Source organism: Danio rerio, chromosome 5 (genome assembly GCF_052040795.2).
Source record: "Danio rerio strain M-AB ecotype USA chromosome 5, GRCz13ab, whole genome shotgun sequence".
Classification (NCBI taxonomy): domain Eukaryota; kingdom Metazoa; phylum Chordata; class Actinopteri; order Cypriniformes; family Danionidae; genus Danio; species Danio rerio.
In genome coordinates this window covers 72,962,244-72,977,816 of record NC_141025.1, presented here as the reverse complement: position 1 = coordinate 72,977,816, position 15,573 = coordinate 72,962,244, and the positions used below count along the sequence as shown (strand labels likewise).

At 34.4% G+C, this 15,573-nt stretch overlaps 1 protein-coding gene across 4 annotated transcripts in view; it reads left to right on the top strand.

Moving 5' to 3' along the window:
• Nucleotides 1–15,573, top strand: part of notch1b (notch receptor 1b) — a 185,819-nt gene that overhangs the window by 117,578 nt on the left and 52,668 nt on the right. For 3 of the 4 annotated variants that reach the window (XM_087252914.1, XM_087252915.1, XM_087252913.1), the window contains 5 exons: nt 5,027–5,149; nt 7,115–7,348; nt 8,410–8,565; nt 9,514–9,699; nt 12,714–12,827. In XM_087252914.1, coding sequence (XP_087109040.1) covers nt 5,027–5,149; nt 7,115–7,348; nt 8,410–8,565; nt 9,514–9,699; nt 12,714–12,827 — 813 coding nt within the window. 4 annotated transcript variants of the gene reach the window in all.

Here is a 15,573-nt window from a genome sequence, read left to right as displayed (position 1 = left end):
GGCATCCCACCCTGCTGATAGAAACGTGTGTCGCAGGCTATGACGCAAATCTTCGTTGACAGAAATGTTGAAATTAAATATTAATTCTACACACTTTTACAGCATTTAAAAACGTTAAAAATGTTTGTCCTCCTATAGAAATCATATTAAAACTGAAAAAATATATTAAACTCCCCCATCTTTTTCCATTTTCAAACATTTTTGAAAAAGCTCCAGGGAGCCACAAGGGCAGCGCTAAAGAGCCGCATGCGGCTCTAGAGCCGCAGGTTGCTGACCCCTGGCCTACACATACCCCATCACAGTAGCATGGGCCAGTACGTCATCATGGTTACAGGCTGCAGTGAGGACATCTTGAACTTTTCTGCATAAAATAACAAGAACAAAGCGTTGACTACTCAACTCAAATAATTGCAAATAAAAAAGCAGTAAAATAACTACAACAGACTAATACAATTCATAACTATACAAATAGATTGTTAGTATTAGAATTGATACGTTTTAGTACTTCAAATGTAAATCAATGGCATATTTTGCGGTGCTGGCAGCTAGCTCTCTGCAACTCTCACATGGTCACCCATTTAAGCTAAGCAGAGCTGTGCCTGGTCAGTACCTGGATGGGAGACCACATGGGAAAGCTAGGTTGCTGCTGGAAGTGGTGTTAGTGAGGCCAACAGGGGGTTCAACCTGCGGTCTGTGTGGGTCCTAACGCCCCAGTATAGTGAAAGGGACTCTATACTACTCAGTGAGTGCCGTCTTTCAGATGAAACCAATGTCATGACTCTTTGTGGTTGTTAAAAATCCCAGGATGTCCTTCGAAAAAAAGAGTAGGGGGTTTAACCCACTGGTCTCTGTCTGTCATGGCCTCCTAACCATGTGCGGTCTGGTGCAATATGGCTGCCGTCGCGTCATCCAGGTGGATGTTGCACACTTTTGGTGGATGAGGAGAACCCCCCCAATGTGTAAAGCGCTTTGAGTGTCTAGAAAAGCTCTATATAAATGTAAGGAATTATTATTGTTTCATTGATTTTAATTTTAATGAATGAACTGTTCTAATTATACAATAAAGACATTGAAATAAAATTACCAAAAAATAACCATACTCATAGTTGTCTCGTCTCGCATGGGTATCTGAATCAGCATGAACAGTACGTCAACATGCACTATATAATGTACTGTAGGTCTAATGCTTATGTGATTATGTATTTAGCTGACTTGTTCTAGCATAGACCTTTTCTTGGCTTAAGAGCTGTTTGCCATGCTAACAATCCAAAGACTCAATGTCTCATGATTATAGGCTGTAGGGTTCGAATCTTTTTAATCATGACGAGGGCTTTAACTGACATTAGTTATGAAACAAATGACGGATCAATGGCAGCCTCTCCGCTTTGATCAGTCCGAGGAAATCCACTCAGCTTATTTTGACTCACGAGTGTCCTGTTGACGACGTCTGTTCCAGCGGCAAGACTAATGATAGCGGTCTCGTGTCCGGGTCAGAGCTGAAGGTAGAGATTTCAGATGAGCTCAGTGAGTTTGCAATAACAATGCATTATCAGTGTTTCCCACAACTTTGGGGGAACGTGGGATAGGCTACGTGTCCTAGCATGCACTTCTCGCAGTGTCATTTAAACCCAGTCTAATCATGATATCTGTGCTCCCATATGAAAAAAAAAAATCTGTCTAAAAAACAAAAAAACAGAAACAATGCCAAATGTGTTTTGTAATGTGAACTTGCTCAATTTTTATTTTTTTAAACATTATGGATATATTTTTTATATATTATTATTATAATCCATATTTTTTTATGGATTATTTTGTTTGATTTATTTTATTGATTATTTTATTTATTTCCCAGAGATGGGTTGTGGCTGGAAGGGCATCCGCTGCATAAAACATATGCCTAATAAGTTGGCGGTTCATTCTGCTGTGGCAACCCCGGATTAATAAAGGGACTAAGCCGAAAAGAAAATGAATGAATTAATTATTTAATTAATTTCTTTGTTTCATTTTGTTTCATTTTATTATTTTTTATTTAATTTTATTTGAAGGATAATTTTTTTTCATAGATTATTTTATTTTATAGATTGTTTTATTGTATTTATTATATTTTAAAGTTTATTTAATTTATTTTTATTTAATTTTATGGATTATTTAATTTTATTTAATTTTATTATTTTAATTGTATTTTTTTTCATTTTAATATTATTTATTTTTTATTATATTGTTGTTATTTTTGTTATTTTATTTTATTGTATGTTATTTTATTTCATTTTATTTATGGATTATTTTATTTCATTTCATTATTTTATTTTGTTTGTATTTATTTTTATGGATGGTTTTATTTTATTTGATTTACTTTATGAAATATTTTATTTTATGGATTATTAAATTTTTTTATTTTATTTTATTAATGTTTTAAATGGAACAAAAGTGACTGAAAAGACTTGTATAATATTATATACTTTTTATTTCAAACAAATACTATTTTGCTTAAACAACTATATGTATATATATATATATATATATATATATATATATATATATATATATATATATAGTATATTTGGTTACACTTTTACATTTCAAGGCGTCTTTCTTACAGTGTAACTGCTGACTACTGTTAATTACAGGACATGTACTTACTTTCAAGAGTTCAAACTTAGATATTGCTTGACAGCTGTAAGCAGGTTTGGCATGCTGTCCCGGGAGAGAACCCTGAGCTCGGAGATAGTTGAGCCCAGGGCTCACGCCAGGTCCATAGAGCATGTGAGGGGAGTACGAGATCAGGTGGCTCTCGAGAGCTCCCCTTTTTAAAGGAGGAAAGGAGGAGAAAGGGGGTGGATGGGGGGTTTCTTCGGAAAACGAAGATAAGGGAGTAATGTCTAGCTAGGCTACTTATAGTGGGTTAGGATAGATCTGATTGGCTAACTAATGAGTGTAGATAGGTGGCCAGCTGCAGTCAATTATATCACGTGCTCCTCTCAAAATTAGTTTAAAAACTTCACTTATGGTTAAGATTGTAATACGGGTTAGTTATGGTTAGTTGCATGTAACTATGCATAATTAATTTTATCTACTAAAGACTTTGGCAAGTACATGAAACGTTTAACAAGGACACCTTAACATAAAGTGTCAGCATGCATTTTTAAAAATGTAAAAAAAAGCCGAAAAAGTATTTGTACAATTGTTTTTGTAAAAATATTGAACGAAATTGAGTTATAATTTTAATTTAAAAATGTTGATAAAATGTATTTATAAATTAAAGAAATAAAACATAATTAAATGTATACATACATTATTATATATGTATGTATAATGTATATAAAACAATTATTATTATTTGATACTTTTTGTATAAAATGTATGTGTTTTTTGCAATATGGGCTCCTCTGCATGTGTTTTTGTGTTAACAGGTCGGCAGGAATTTGTGCTTATCATGAGGAAATGTCTGAACGACTACTTCCTTATGCTGGTGTTCATAGGTTAAAGTCAGTGTTTGGAAAACACTGTGTGTGTGTGTGTGTGTGTGTGTGTGTGTGTGTGTGTGTGTGTGTGTGTGTGTGTGTGTGTGTGTGTGTGTGTGTTTGTGTGTGTGTGTGTGTGTATGTCTGTCCATTCACTACACTAGATCTGAGTGGACCTCGTATCATCTAAATAAACCTAAGCTCAGCTGTGAGGAAACATCACTAAAGTCACGTCTTCCATGCTTTTGTCGGAGTCACACATATTATATCACTGTGATCAGTTATGAAACACATCCTAAGTGAAATTTTTGGAGTTAATTTGTAGGAAATTGTGGTTAGAGTCGGTTGGGTCGTTGTCGTTGATGCCTCTAACAGAATCCTGGTACTGCTAGTCTTCTTAGAAAAGGAAGACTGTTGACCGCAAAAACACTAACGACTGTTTTTCAAATGTCGCAGAGAGTTTCACAACATTTTTTTCCCTCTATTTATGCTGGGAAACAATTGAATTTGCATGTTTGTGTTAAAGGATCTGCGCTGTGCAATCTGATATAAATATTTAGGCCTCAGAGAGCCAACATGAGTTCTGTCAGCAAACAGTTGCACAAATATTTATTTATACGTCTAGAATATTTGAATTTATGGGTTATTATATTTGATGTTGATTAATATTTTTTGCTTATATTATATTATATTATATTATATTTTATTTTATTTTATTTTATTTTATTATTATTTAAAATAATATATTTATATATTATATTTAATTATATTAATTATATTATATTATATTATATTATATTATATTATATTATGTTATATTATATTATGTTATATTATATTATATGTAATTATATAATATTATATTATATTGTTTTATGTTATATTATATTATATTTAATTATTTTATGTAATATTATATCATATTATATTATTTTATGTTATGTTATGTTATGTTATATTATTTTATGTTATGTTAAATTATATTATATTTATTTATTTTATTACATTATTATACAGAAAGGTTATCATTAATCACCATAATGTTGATTTTAATTTATTGCTTCTATTCTATTTATTTTACTTTAGAGCAAATCATATGGACATATTTATGCTAAATTGTATTATTATATTATTAATGCATAATAATAAAATCAATCAAAATGTACAAAAAATTATATAATTTCACAAAATTTGTGAATATGACAGGCCTTTAAGCTCAAGAAACATGCTAGTATTGGTGTTAAAAAAAAATGTTTAGTTTCAATAGTTTTGATACTTCTTTTTTGTGGAAACTGTAATGCATTTTTTTAAAAGACTAGATTAAAGAAAAAGTGAAAATCTTTACATTCATTTTAACGAATGACATGCTTTATTTTTATTTTTATTTTTTTTACAACAAATTTATAAAGCTATTTTAAATATAAAACAAAACCTACTGAAGATTTGAATAGTGACCTTTATAAAATTGTTGCACTAAGCAAGCAGATTATAACGTGAACAGCTGTGAGACATTTGGGATTGAAAAATGATTTATTTTAGATTTTTCAAATCATTTATTTTTCCAGGTTTTAGTGGGCAGAACTGCGAAGAAAACATCGATGATTGTCCAGATCATCGCTGCCTTAATGGAGGGACCTGTGTGGATGGAGTGAACACCTACAATTGCCAGTGCAAACCAGAGTGGACAGGTACAGTACCACATCCTACCTAAATGCTTACTTGATTCACTGACTTTTGCAAACAACATTGAGGTTTTATTACTGAGGTTCTACACCGGGGAGTGGGCTTGACAAACCACCTGTCGAAAACACACTCTTTCATCTCTGATACTTTAACCGACACACGTGCACCAGTTTTTGCACATTTGCACCAGACAATTTCTTGCAATCTTTCCATATCTCTTAAAAAAACTCACAGTGGTGAGTGGGCTTGACAAACCACTTGTATAAACACTGTAGCCTTTAATTCCCCTCCTTGTTGAATCGCTGAATGCCTCCTCAGTTTTAAGTGGACAAAAGCGTCTGCTCAGTGACTAAATATAATAAAATTTGTACCTTCAAGTCAATATAAGTCACTTTCCACAATTGCCATATGCTTATGTGTAAAAATGATTAGGCTTCATTAGGCTTCATCCCTGCGGGGTCTTAAAAATGATAAAAAAAGTTGATCAAATAAACCACGATTTGGAACACAAGTGACCTGCGTATTAATAGTTTAATAACCTTTTACCTGTGGATTAATCCTAAATCTGTAACGATCGCTGAGAGATCACCTCCCGCGTCATTCAAATTACATGAATGAAAGCATTTAGGCCTTTTGTAAAATATAATGATGACAGAAGAAGTTGTGGTGGGTTATTCGGGTTGTGGAAGGTTTCTTAGGTTATTAAAGGTGTTTTCTGTCACTACTTGTTTAGCCTGCAATAATGCATTCAGTGTACGCTGCACGATTAATCATTAAAAGATTGGGATCTCAACACCCACGCAACATAAATTATAAATGATGGTGATTTTCATTCATTCATTTTCTTGTCGGCTTAGTCCCTTTATTAATCCGGGGTCGCCACAGCGGAATGAACCGCCAACTTATCCAGCAAGTTTTTACACAGCGGATGCCCTTCCAGCCGCAACCCATCTCTGGGAAACATCCACACACACATTCACACAACCACACACTACAGACAATTTAGTCTACCCAATTCACCTGTACCACATGTCTTTGAACTGTGGGGGAAACCGGAGCACACGAAGGCAGGGAGAACATGCAAACTCCACACAGAAACGCCAACTGAGCCGAGGTTCGAACCAGCAACCCAGCGACCTTTTTGCTGTGAGGCGACAGCACTACCTACTGCGCCACTGCCTCGCTGGTGATTTTCATATGTTTATTAATCCTCGAATCGCTGCATTCAAATCTGTGTTTGAAACACGCAAATATCAGGAAAGAAATTCAGCGTTTAGTCTTTTGAGTTAGTTACAAACAGTCAAATAAGACAAAAGCAAAGGGATAACAGTTTATAGTTTAGATAAATCCACTGATGTTCATGGTGAAGATTATAATCACCGTCATATGCATTTAACAATGCTCAAAAATTAAAGCTGTAGGCAGCTATTACAATATTTAACCAATAGGTGGCGACAAACAGGCATGAAAATATGGCACTGAATATTTCTTCAAAAATGATCCATCTAGCAATGAAACATGAAGATTTATGAGTGAATAACTGAATCATTTATTGAAAATACGACAAAAAATAATATGTTTTTGTAATAAATGGCAAGCATATTACATTTGTCTCCTCCCCTTTTTGGCTGATCCAAAAAATGGTCAGATACTTGACTAAAAAACCACAATGTGATCTGAACAGTGCGATCTGTGATTCGTTACACCAATAATATTAATAATGTTTTAGCTTTGCATTAGTTTCTTACAATCAGTATTTAGCAAATATAAGTTGTCACAAAATGTCACCAATGTTACCAGTTGAAGCGTAAAGTGGCTAAAGTGGGTTTAAAATATATGAAAAGACTCTTAAACTAGATCTTAAAAGGTATTGAATTTTACTCACTGATTCTTGTATATACTGTACCATGTTTAAAGGAAAAGCATTCATTTTTGCAGTGAACTGACCAGTTTTTATTTAAATTCTTCAGGTCAGTTCTGTACCGAAGATGTCAACGAGTGCGATTTGATGCCTAACTCCTGCCAGAACGGTGGCACGTGCTTGAACACGCAGGGTGGGTATAACTGTGTGTGCGTGAACGGCTGGACGGGGGACGACTGCAGCGAGAACATCGACGACTGCGCAGATGCAGCCTGTCATACTGGAGCCACATGCCACGATCGGGTGGCCTCCTTCCTCTGCGAATGTCCTCACGGGCGCACAGGTGCACACTGTTTTTTTTTCTTTTTTTCTTTTCTTTTTCGCATGCATGTGGATTACAGTTTGAGGCTCTTGTTCTGTTATTTGACTATTAGCCTTTTTCAATTCAATACATCTTTATTTCTACAGCCTTTTTACAATGTAGATAGTGTTTAAATAGCTTAACATAGAAGAAGTTCTGGTAAATTGAAACTTAATTCAGTTCAGTGTCATATAAATATCACTGCTGAAAGCCCAAACACTCAAGAGCAAATCCAATGATGCACAGCTATACAAGTTCCAACATAGGCTCATTCTGATAGCGTAGCCCTATTTACATTTCTGGAGATCGCGACTTATGTAGCCAGAAGTACGTATGGTTGCATTTCATCTTTAAAACGAATGCTACAGGGCAGTATGACACCATTCCGTTTCGCGCTAGCAGCTGACCGCTTACCTCCGTGTGGACGGCTTTTGTGCTGTTACTAGTTTGTCTAGCAGCTCAGCATGCACGTTGGTGAACTTGAGATGCCGAGAGGAGTTGACCACGATGATAGCGTTCGAGTCTAGCAAAGAAAAGTTCCAGAGAGCAAGTAAGGCAAAAACAGAAGCCAAAAATTAAATAAACAAGTAAGTAACTGGGTGAGAATGTGGTAAAATCTGAAAATGTGGTAAAAAATCAGGCGAGGGCTTTTCTTTTTCTGGATTTCTTTTTTTAAAACTGTTTGTAGGGTTTAGGGAAGGCGGTGGGTGGGTTAATCTGTGCTTTTAAAAACACTAATGGTTGGGTTTAGGGAAGGAGGAGGGTGGGTCAGTTAATTAGTCAGTCAGCCAGTCAGTCTACAGCAGCCTCTGGTGGATTTACACGAGAACAGCAGGCGTGAATAGCACCCACGAGATATATTTAGCATCTCAAAAAGCATACACAGGGCCCTCTGGTGGATTTGCAAAAACAAAAACTATCAATGTGATCGGATTGACCGAAAATACTTCTCAATAGCATGTGTAAACTGTAAGTCGCAAAACACTCTTGATCCTAATGTAAATACCTCAAGCTAATTGTTATCGTGTGTGTCTGTGTTTCAGGTCTGTTGTGTCATCTAGATGATGCTTGTATTAGTAACCCGTGTCAAAAAGGCTCTAACTGTGACACCAACCCAGTCAACGGCAAAGCCATCTGTACCTGTCCACTGGGTTATGTTGGGCCGGCCTGTGACCAAGACGTTGATGAATGCTCACTGGGTGAGAACTGACTTTCATTCATTCATTTTCTTGTCGGCTTAGTCCCTTTATTAATCCGGGGTCGCCACAGCGGAATGAACCGCCAACTTATCCAGCAAGTTTTTACGTAGCGGATGCCCTTCCAGCCGCAACCCATCTCTGGGAAACACACACACATTCACACACACACTCATACGCTAGGGACAATTTAGCCTACCCAATTCACCTGTACCGCATGTCTTTGGACTGTGGGGGAAACCGGAGCTCCCGGAGGAAACCCACGCGAACCCAGGGAGAACATGCAAACTCAACACAGAAACGCAGACTGAGCTGAGGCTCGAACCAGAGACCCAGCGACCTACTTGCTGTGAGGCGACAGCACTACCTACTGCGCCACTGCGTCGCCCGTCAAAAGTATATTTATATTTTAATACTTTCATTATTAATATTATCTATGATACAGATCAGAGCAAACTATTTAAAAGGCAGACCTAAAAGACATACATCTAGATTTGATTTCCTTTAGGGGGGTTCAAAAAATAATTAAGGGGGTCATACCCCCACAAACCCCCCTGTCACTCACACACTGGCTATAATGGACAAAATTACAAATAGAATATGAAAAATAGTCATTCTATCCCTTTTATGGTTGCATCTTGTGACATTGTGTCTTATTTTTGGATGTCTATGGTCTATACTGCATTCATATTACCATCGAACCTCACTACAATTCCTCTAGAAGTGGATTGAAGTCTTGGTATTCTTGTATGGTGTTAACAAAGGTCTGGATACCTGTAGCATCCTTCAGACTTTTTAATTGAACTGCACTAACAGAGCAATCACACCAGCATTATAATCATCCCTTAAACACCGCAGCAATTGGCCTAAAGCCAACATTGTAAAAATCTAGTTAGGATCATGTAATATTTTTAAATGCAGTATTTTAAGTGTTTTGTGTCCATCTTTTAGGTGCAAACCCTTGTGAACATGCTGGAAAGTGTATAAACACAAAAGGCTCGTTCCAGTGTAAATGTCTGCAGGGATATGTGGGAGCTCGATGTGAGCTGGACATAAATGAGTGCCTTTCCACCCCGTGCCAAAACGACGCCACCTGTTTAGATCAGATTGGAGGATTCCATTGCATCTGTATGCCAGGTAACCGGAGGAACTCCTGCTTTTTTTATAGGAAACATTTTAATCCATTGGGGATGTTATTACCTCACACTGAACAAAATGCTTTTAGTTAGAGTTTTTGTCTTGTTTCTAGTCCAGATTCTTAAATTAAGAAGCATTTTCTTTATAAGCAAAACTTCTTGTTTTCAAAAATAATAAGTCAAAATTAAGTGAGTTTTTCTTTAAAAGTAGCATCTTAATCTTCCAATAGGTTGCCATCGATAACAACGAAAAAGCAAACTTAATTTTGACGTATTATTTCTGAAAATAAGATATTTTTACTTGTCTAGAAAATTCTCCTTAATTTAAAAATGTATACATATTAATTAGTTAATTAATGTATTTATATATTTTTAGTTATCGATTTTTTTATTCATTATTATTTTTTATTATGCATTTTTTATGTATTATTATGTATTTATTATTGTGTATTATTATTTATTTATTTATTTATTATTATTAATTTATTATCTGTTTATTATTTACTTATTATTATTTACTTATTTATTTTTATTTATTATTTTATATTTTTATTTTCATTTATTTTTTATTATTTGTATTTTTTAGAGTTGAAATTCTTTTTAAAACGCAAAGGAAAAACTTTTTCATTTTTGGTAACAAGAATAATGAAATTGATGGCAGACTGTGTAAGGATTACTTAATTGTTCAGTTATAACTTTTTATCAGCATATATGAGATGCGAAGTGATATTTTGTAATAATTCAATAATTCCAGAGTGAATTATTTTGCTTACACTGTACTATGGTTACCAAACTTAAAAAATATTAATCAAATGTTCTATTTTAAGACATTTATACTTAAACAGCTGCTGTGTGAGACTAGTTTCTTGTGCATTTCATTCAAAGCCTTTTGTTTTAATTTTATTTTTGACTATTGTAGGCTGTGAAATAACTCAAAATCATTTAGCGTAGTGATATGCAACTGTAATGCGGCCAAAACCTACCTGGAACTACTTTAACTGTGTGTCTATCTGAAAATAAATGCTCATGTTTTAATATTATCACTGCAAATATTAAATATTACAGCAAACTGTGCAATGTGTAAGTTTTTATTAATTCCTTTTAGTGATTTTAAAATGGTTTATAATTTATATATTTTTATATTATTATGAAAGCTTATTAATTATGTTAGGTTTTTATAGTGTTTTCTTTTGTTTTTATGGCAATTATCACTGTCAAAAGTAAATGTTATTAAAAAACTGTGCAATATTTAAGTATTTATTTATTGTTTTTGCCATTTTAAATTGGTTTATGTTTTATATCACTATATTTTCATATATTTATAAAAGCTTATTAATTATGCTAGGTTTTTATAGTGTTTTTGATGTTTTTAAAATCACAATTATCTCTATAAAAAGTAAATATTATAGTAAACTGTGTAATTTTTGTTTACCATTTTAATTTGGTTTATATTTTATATCACTATATTTTCATGTAAACCTATTCATTATGTTATGTTTTTATAGTGTTTTCTGATGTTTTTTATGACAATTATTACTGTCAGTAGTATATATTTTAGCAAACTGTGCAACATTTAAGTATTTAGTTATCCCTTTTGTTATTTTAAGTTGGTTTATATTTTATATACCTATATTTGTATATATTTAAGAAAGCTTATTCTTTAATTTAAGTTTTTATAGTGTTCTGATGTTTTTTATGAAAAGTATCAATGTCAATAGTCAATATTATAGTAAACTGTGCAGTATTACTTTTTTTGCCATTTTAAATTGGTTTATATTTTATATAACATTATTTTCATAAATTTATGTAAAGCTATTAATTATGTTTTTATAGTGTTTTCTGATGTTTTTTTAGGACCATTATGAATGTCAGTAGTATATATCAAAGGAAACTGTGCAATATTTAAGTGTTTATTTAATCATTTTTGGCATTTTAAATTGGTTTATATTTTATATATCTATATTTGTATATATTTAGGAAAGATTACTCATTAATTTAGGTTTTATAGTGTTTTCTGATGTTTTTATGACAAGTATCAATGTCAAAAGTAAATATTATAGTAAAATGTGCAATATATATATATATATATATATATATATATATATATATATATATATATATATATATATATATATATATATATATATATATATATATATGCATTTTAAATTGGTTTAGATTTTATATCACTATATTTTCACGTTTTTGTAAACTTATTAATTATGTTAGGTTTTTATAGTGTCTTCTGATGTTTTTTTATGACAATAATGACTGTCAATAATATTATATTTAAATATATTATAAATATTATATTATAAATATATAATATTATAAATAATATAGCAAACTGTGCAACATTTATGTATTTATTTATTCCTTTTTGTGATTTTAAATTGGTTTATATTTTATATAACTATATTTATATATATTAACGAAAGTGTATTAATCATGTTTTTAAAGTGTTTTCTGATGTTTTTATGTTCTTCCTGGGTGTCAACTATACCTGCCAACATCTGTATCTGGTTAGGTTTGGGGGTGAGGTGTCTGAATAACACTGTTGACAGTTGAGAACCGGGTACTGTGTAATTAGATGTTAGTAACTGTACAGTGAAGCGTGTCTCGGGCAGCCGCTGCCATCGGATCCGGATTGGGGATGGGAGGGGTGGGGGTGTATTATGGTTGAAATAACAGGAGTTTTCCGGAAGAAATAACAAAACGGGAGGTTGGCGGGAGATGGGTCTAAAATACGGGAGACTCCTGGGAAAAACGGGAGTGTTGGCAGGTATGGTGTCGACATAGGAATTTCATTCTGCATTACATCTACTGTGATGTTTAAAATGACAAAATAAAGCAAACTAAACTGAACTGAACATTCATCAGCATACCACAGGCCTGCAGTACAAATACAGTTAATATATTCGGTTGATTACACACAAAAGAAACGCTAACAACATTGTTAGACATGTTGAGTTTTCTGCCTAAGTCCGGAGCTTATTCTCCTATGTTAATTGGCAGGGTACGAGGGAGTCTTCTGTCAGATCAATACCGATGAGTGCGCCAGCATGCCCTGCCTCAACAATGGGAAGTGCATCGACAAGATCAACAACTACCAATGCGAGTGCCCCACAGGTGAGCTTGCAGGGGTCAATCACCTCCCAGGACAGAACAGAGAGGAGAACACTAATCCCTGCCCCGAGGCAGGCTTACACAGCCCCAGATAAAATACTCACAATAATCCATATCAACGCTTGCAGAGAGTTAGAATTCTGACTGTTTTTGCTTGAGTAAGATGATATGATTCATTCATTCCTTGCAAAAAAATAGTGTTGTATATGTGAAAAGCCACAAAAGTAATGGAGATTATAGATAATACAGATATATAAAATATAAAACGGTGAAACTTACTTCACAAATGCAGCATTTATAATAATGCACATTATGTACTAATGATTCTAAGTAGTGTAATATTGTGCTTTTTTTTTCTGGGGTCCACATATATTTTTGTTAAATAAATATTCTATTTAATAATTGCATATTTTAAAACAATTTTACATGTAAAACATTTTTTTACATTCACAGTATAATATATGTAACTTTTTTATCATAGCAAACTGTAGATAGTTGTTTAGTAGTTTTAGACTTTTGTAGTGTAGTGTTTGGTATCATTTGTACTGTTTTCATAGTACAGTGTCATTGTTTTAATTGTGAACGGCCACAAAAGTATTAATGCCAGATGTACAGTTGAAACCAGAAGTTTACATACGCTCTAAAAAACAACCCGGGCTCATTGTGGAAAGTAGGTACGAGGTACGTATTCGAGCGTTTTTTTTTGTTTTCGCGAATCCGTTCTCGCGCGAAAAGCCGCCGGATCGGAAAAAAAAAAGAAAAAAGCCCTCGTCTTCGATTTCGACTGCGTTTTCGGATCCCGCCGCATTCTCGCCCTAATTTTTCGGATTCCGTTTTTCGTCTCACCTGATTTCCGGAACCCGCCGTTCCCCGGACTCGATCCTGGTCGTCGTCCACCGCGGCCGGCTCCGGCTCCTCCTCCTCCTCCGGGGCCTCCGCTCCGCCGATGCAACGCTGTGAGCTAAGCGGACAAACTGATTGGTTCGGAAAAGCCCTCCAGTCGGAGGCGAGCCGTCGGCCGGCGAGCGCGAAGAGGAGGGGCGGAACGGCGCCACACCGCCCCGCAGCGTTCGCTCGAAAAAAACCAACACGGCCTTTTACGTACCTCCGGCCACGTAAATCGCGGTCTCCAGAAACGTCCGCGGGGCTACGTTTCCAGAATGAGCTTGGGTTGCTAAAAAAGGAACATAACCATTAAAAAAATGTCTGATGGTAAATCATACTAAACATTTACTATTTTAGGTTCGTTAGGGTTACCTAAATGATTTACATTCAATAAATGGCAGAATAATGAGAGAAAAAAAATTGTTGATACTTTTTTATTAATTTCTAGACAGTTAAAAGTTTAAACACATTTCCTTGGTATTTTTTAGCTTTGATTTTAAACTGTACAACGTTGGTCAAATATTGTGGGTATCCTTCCACAATCTTCTCTCATTAGTTTGAAGGAATTTTGGCCCATTCCTCCTGACAGAATTGCTGTAACTGAGTCAGATTTGTTGGCTGTCTTGCTCACACAAGCCTTTTCAACTCTGCCCACAAATTTTCTATAGGATTGAGATCAGGGCTTTGTGATGGCCACTCCCAAACATTCACTCTGTTGACCTTAAAGCACATTGTAACTTATTTGGCAGTATGCTTAGGGTCACGCTCTGTTTGAAAGACCCATTTGTGGCCAAGTTTTAATTTCCTGGCTGATGTCTTGAGATGTTGCTTCAGTATTTCTCCATAATGTTCTTTCTTCATGATGGCATCACTGCTGTGAAGTGGATGTAAACTTCTGGTTTCAACTGTGTAAAGTGTAACACACATGATTAAAAATCACATTTTGAAATTTGGTTCACAAATGCAGTGTTTCCAAATAATGTACTAATGTTTCTAAATAATCTGTTAATGCAGTTTTTTTCCTGGTAAGATCTTTTTTTTTGTTAAATAAAAATGATATTTTTAATTATTTATAAGAGCATATTTTAAAATAATGTTACATGTAAAAATAGTTTTTTTTTCTTAATAGACCGAAGAATGAACTAAAGTTTTCAATGTAATTCACAGTTTATTCTATGTAACTTGTAACTCTAATTATACCAAACTGTAGGCACTTGTTTAGTATTTTTAGTCTTTGTTTGAATCTTTTTCAAATCTAAAAAACTAATTTATAAATGCATTATATTTTATGTCTTTTGCCCATACTTTGATGCTTTGTCTAGTTCTAACTATGTGAAACTAATTTAATTAAATTAGTTAGTCGTTGAAAAGGCCCCTTCATGTAGGAAAACAGCGCATTTGGGATGCTGAGGAAATCATGCATACAGTAAATGAAAGAGGCTCTATCATCAGGGTGTGTATGGAGGAGAGGGGGACGGGCGGGAACTAAACCCCCAAGAGTGGTGTAGAGGAATTCGGGAGGCTGAAGAAGTGGAGGCCTGGCCCCTTCACCATCGTTTCAGATGGAAATCAGAGCTCCTTTTCAGCATGCGGCGCAGGGATCCTTTTCAGTAGTGTACACACCAAATCCCTAGCAACTACAATGGGTGCTCTTCGAAATGTGGCATTTTTAGACGCTCGAAGAAATTCTTGTTTTTTTCTGAAGACAGACCTTGATTACAGATGCCAGGGGGTCTCAATGGCAGAAGCTAGTTATGAATTCATTATCTGGATTATTATCAAACAAGTTCGGTAAGTTCAACCCCCCCCCCAGAAACTCATTACATTTACTTTTGTAACTTCTGCCATTGAAAACCCCTGGCAT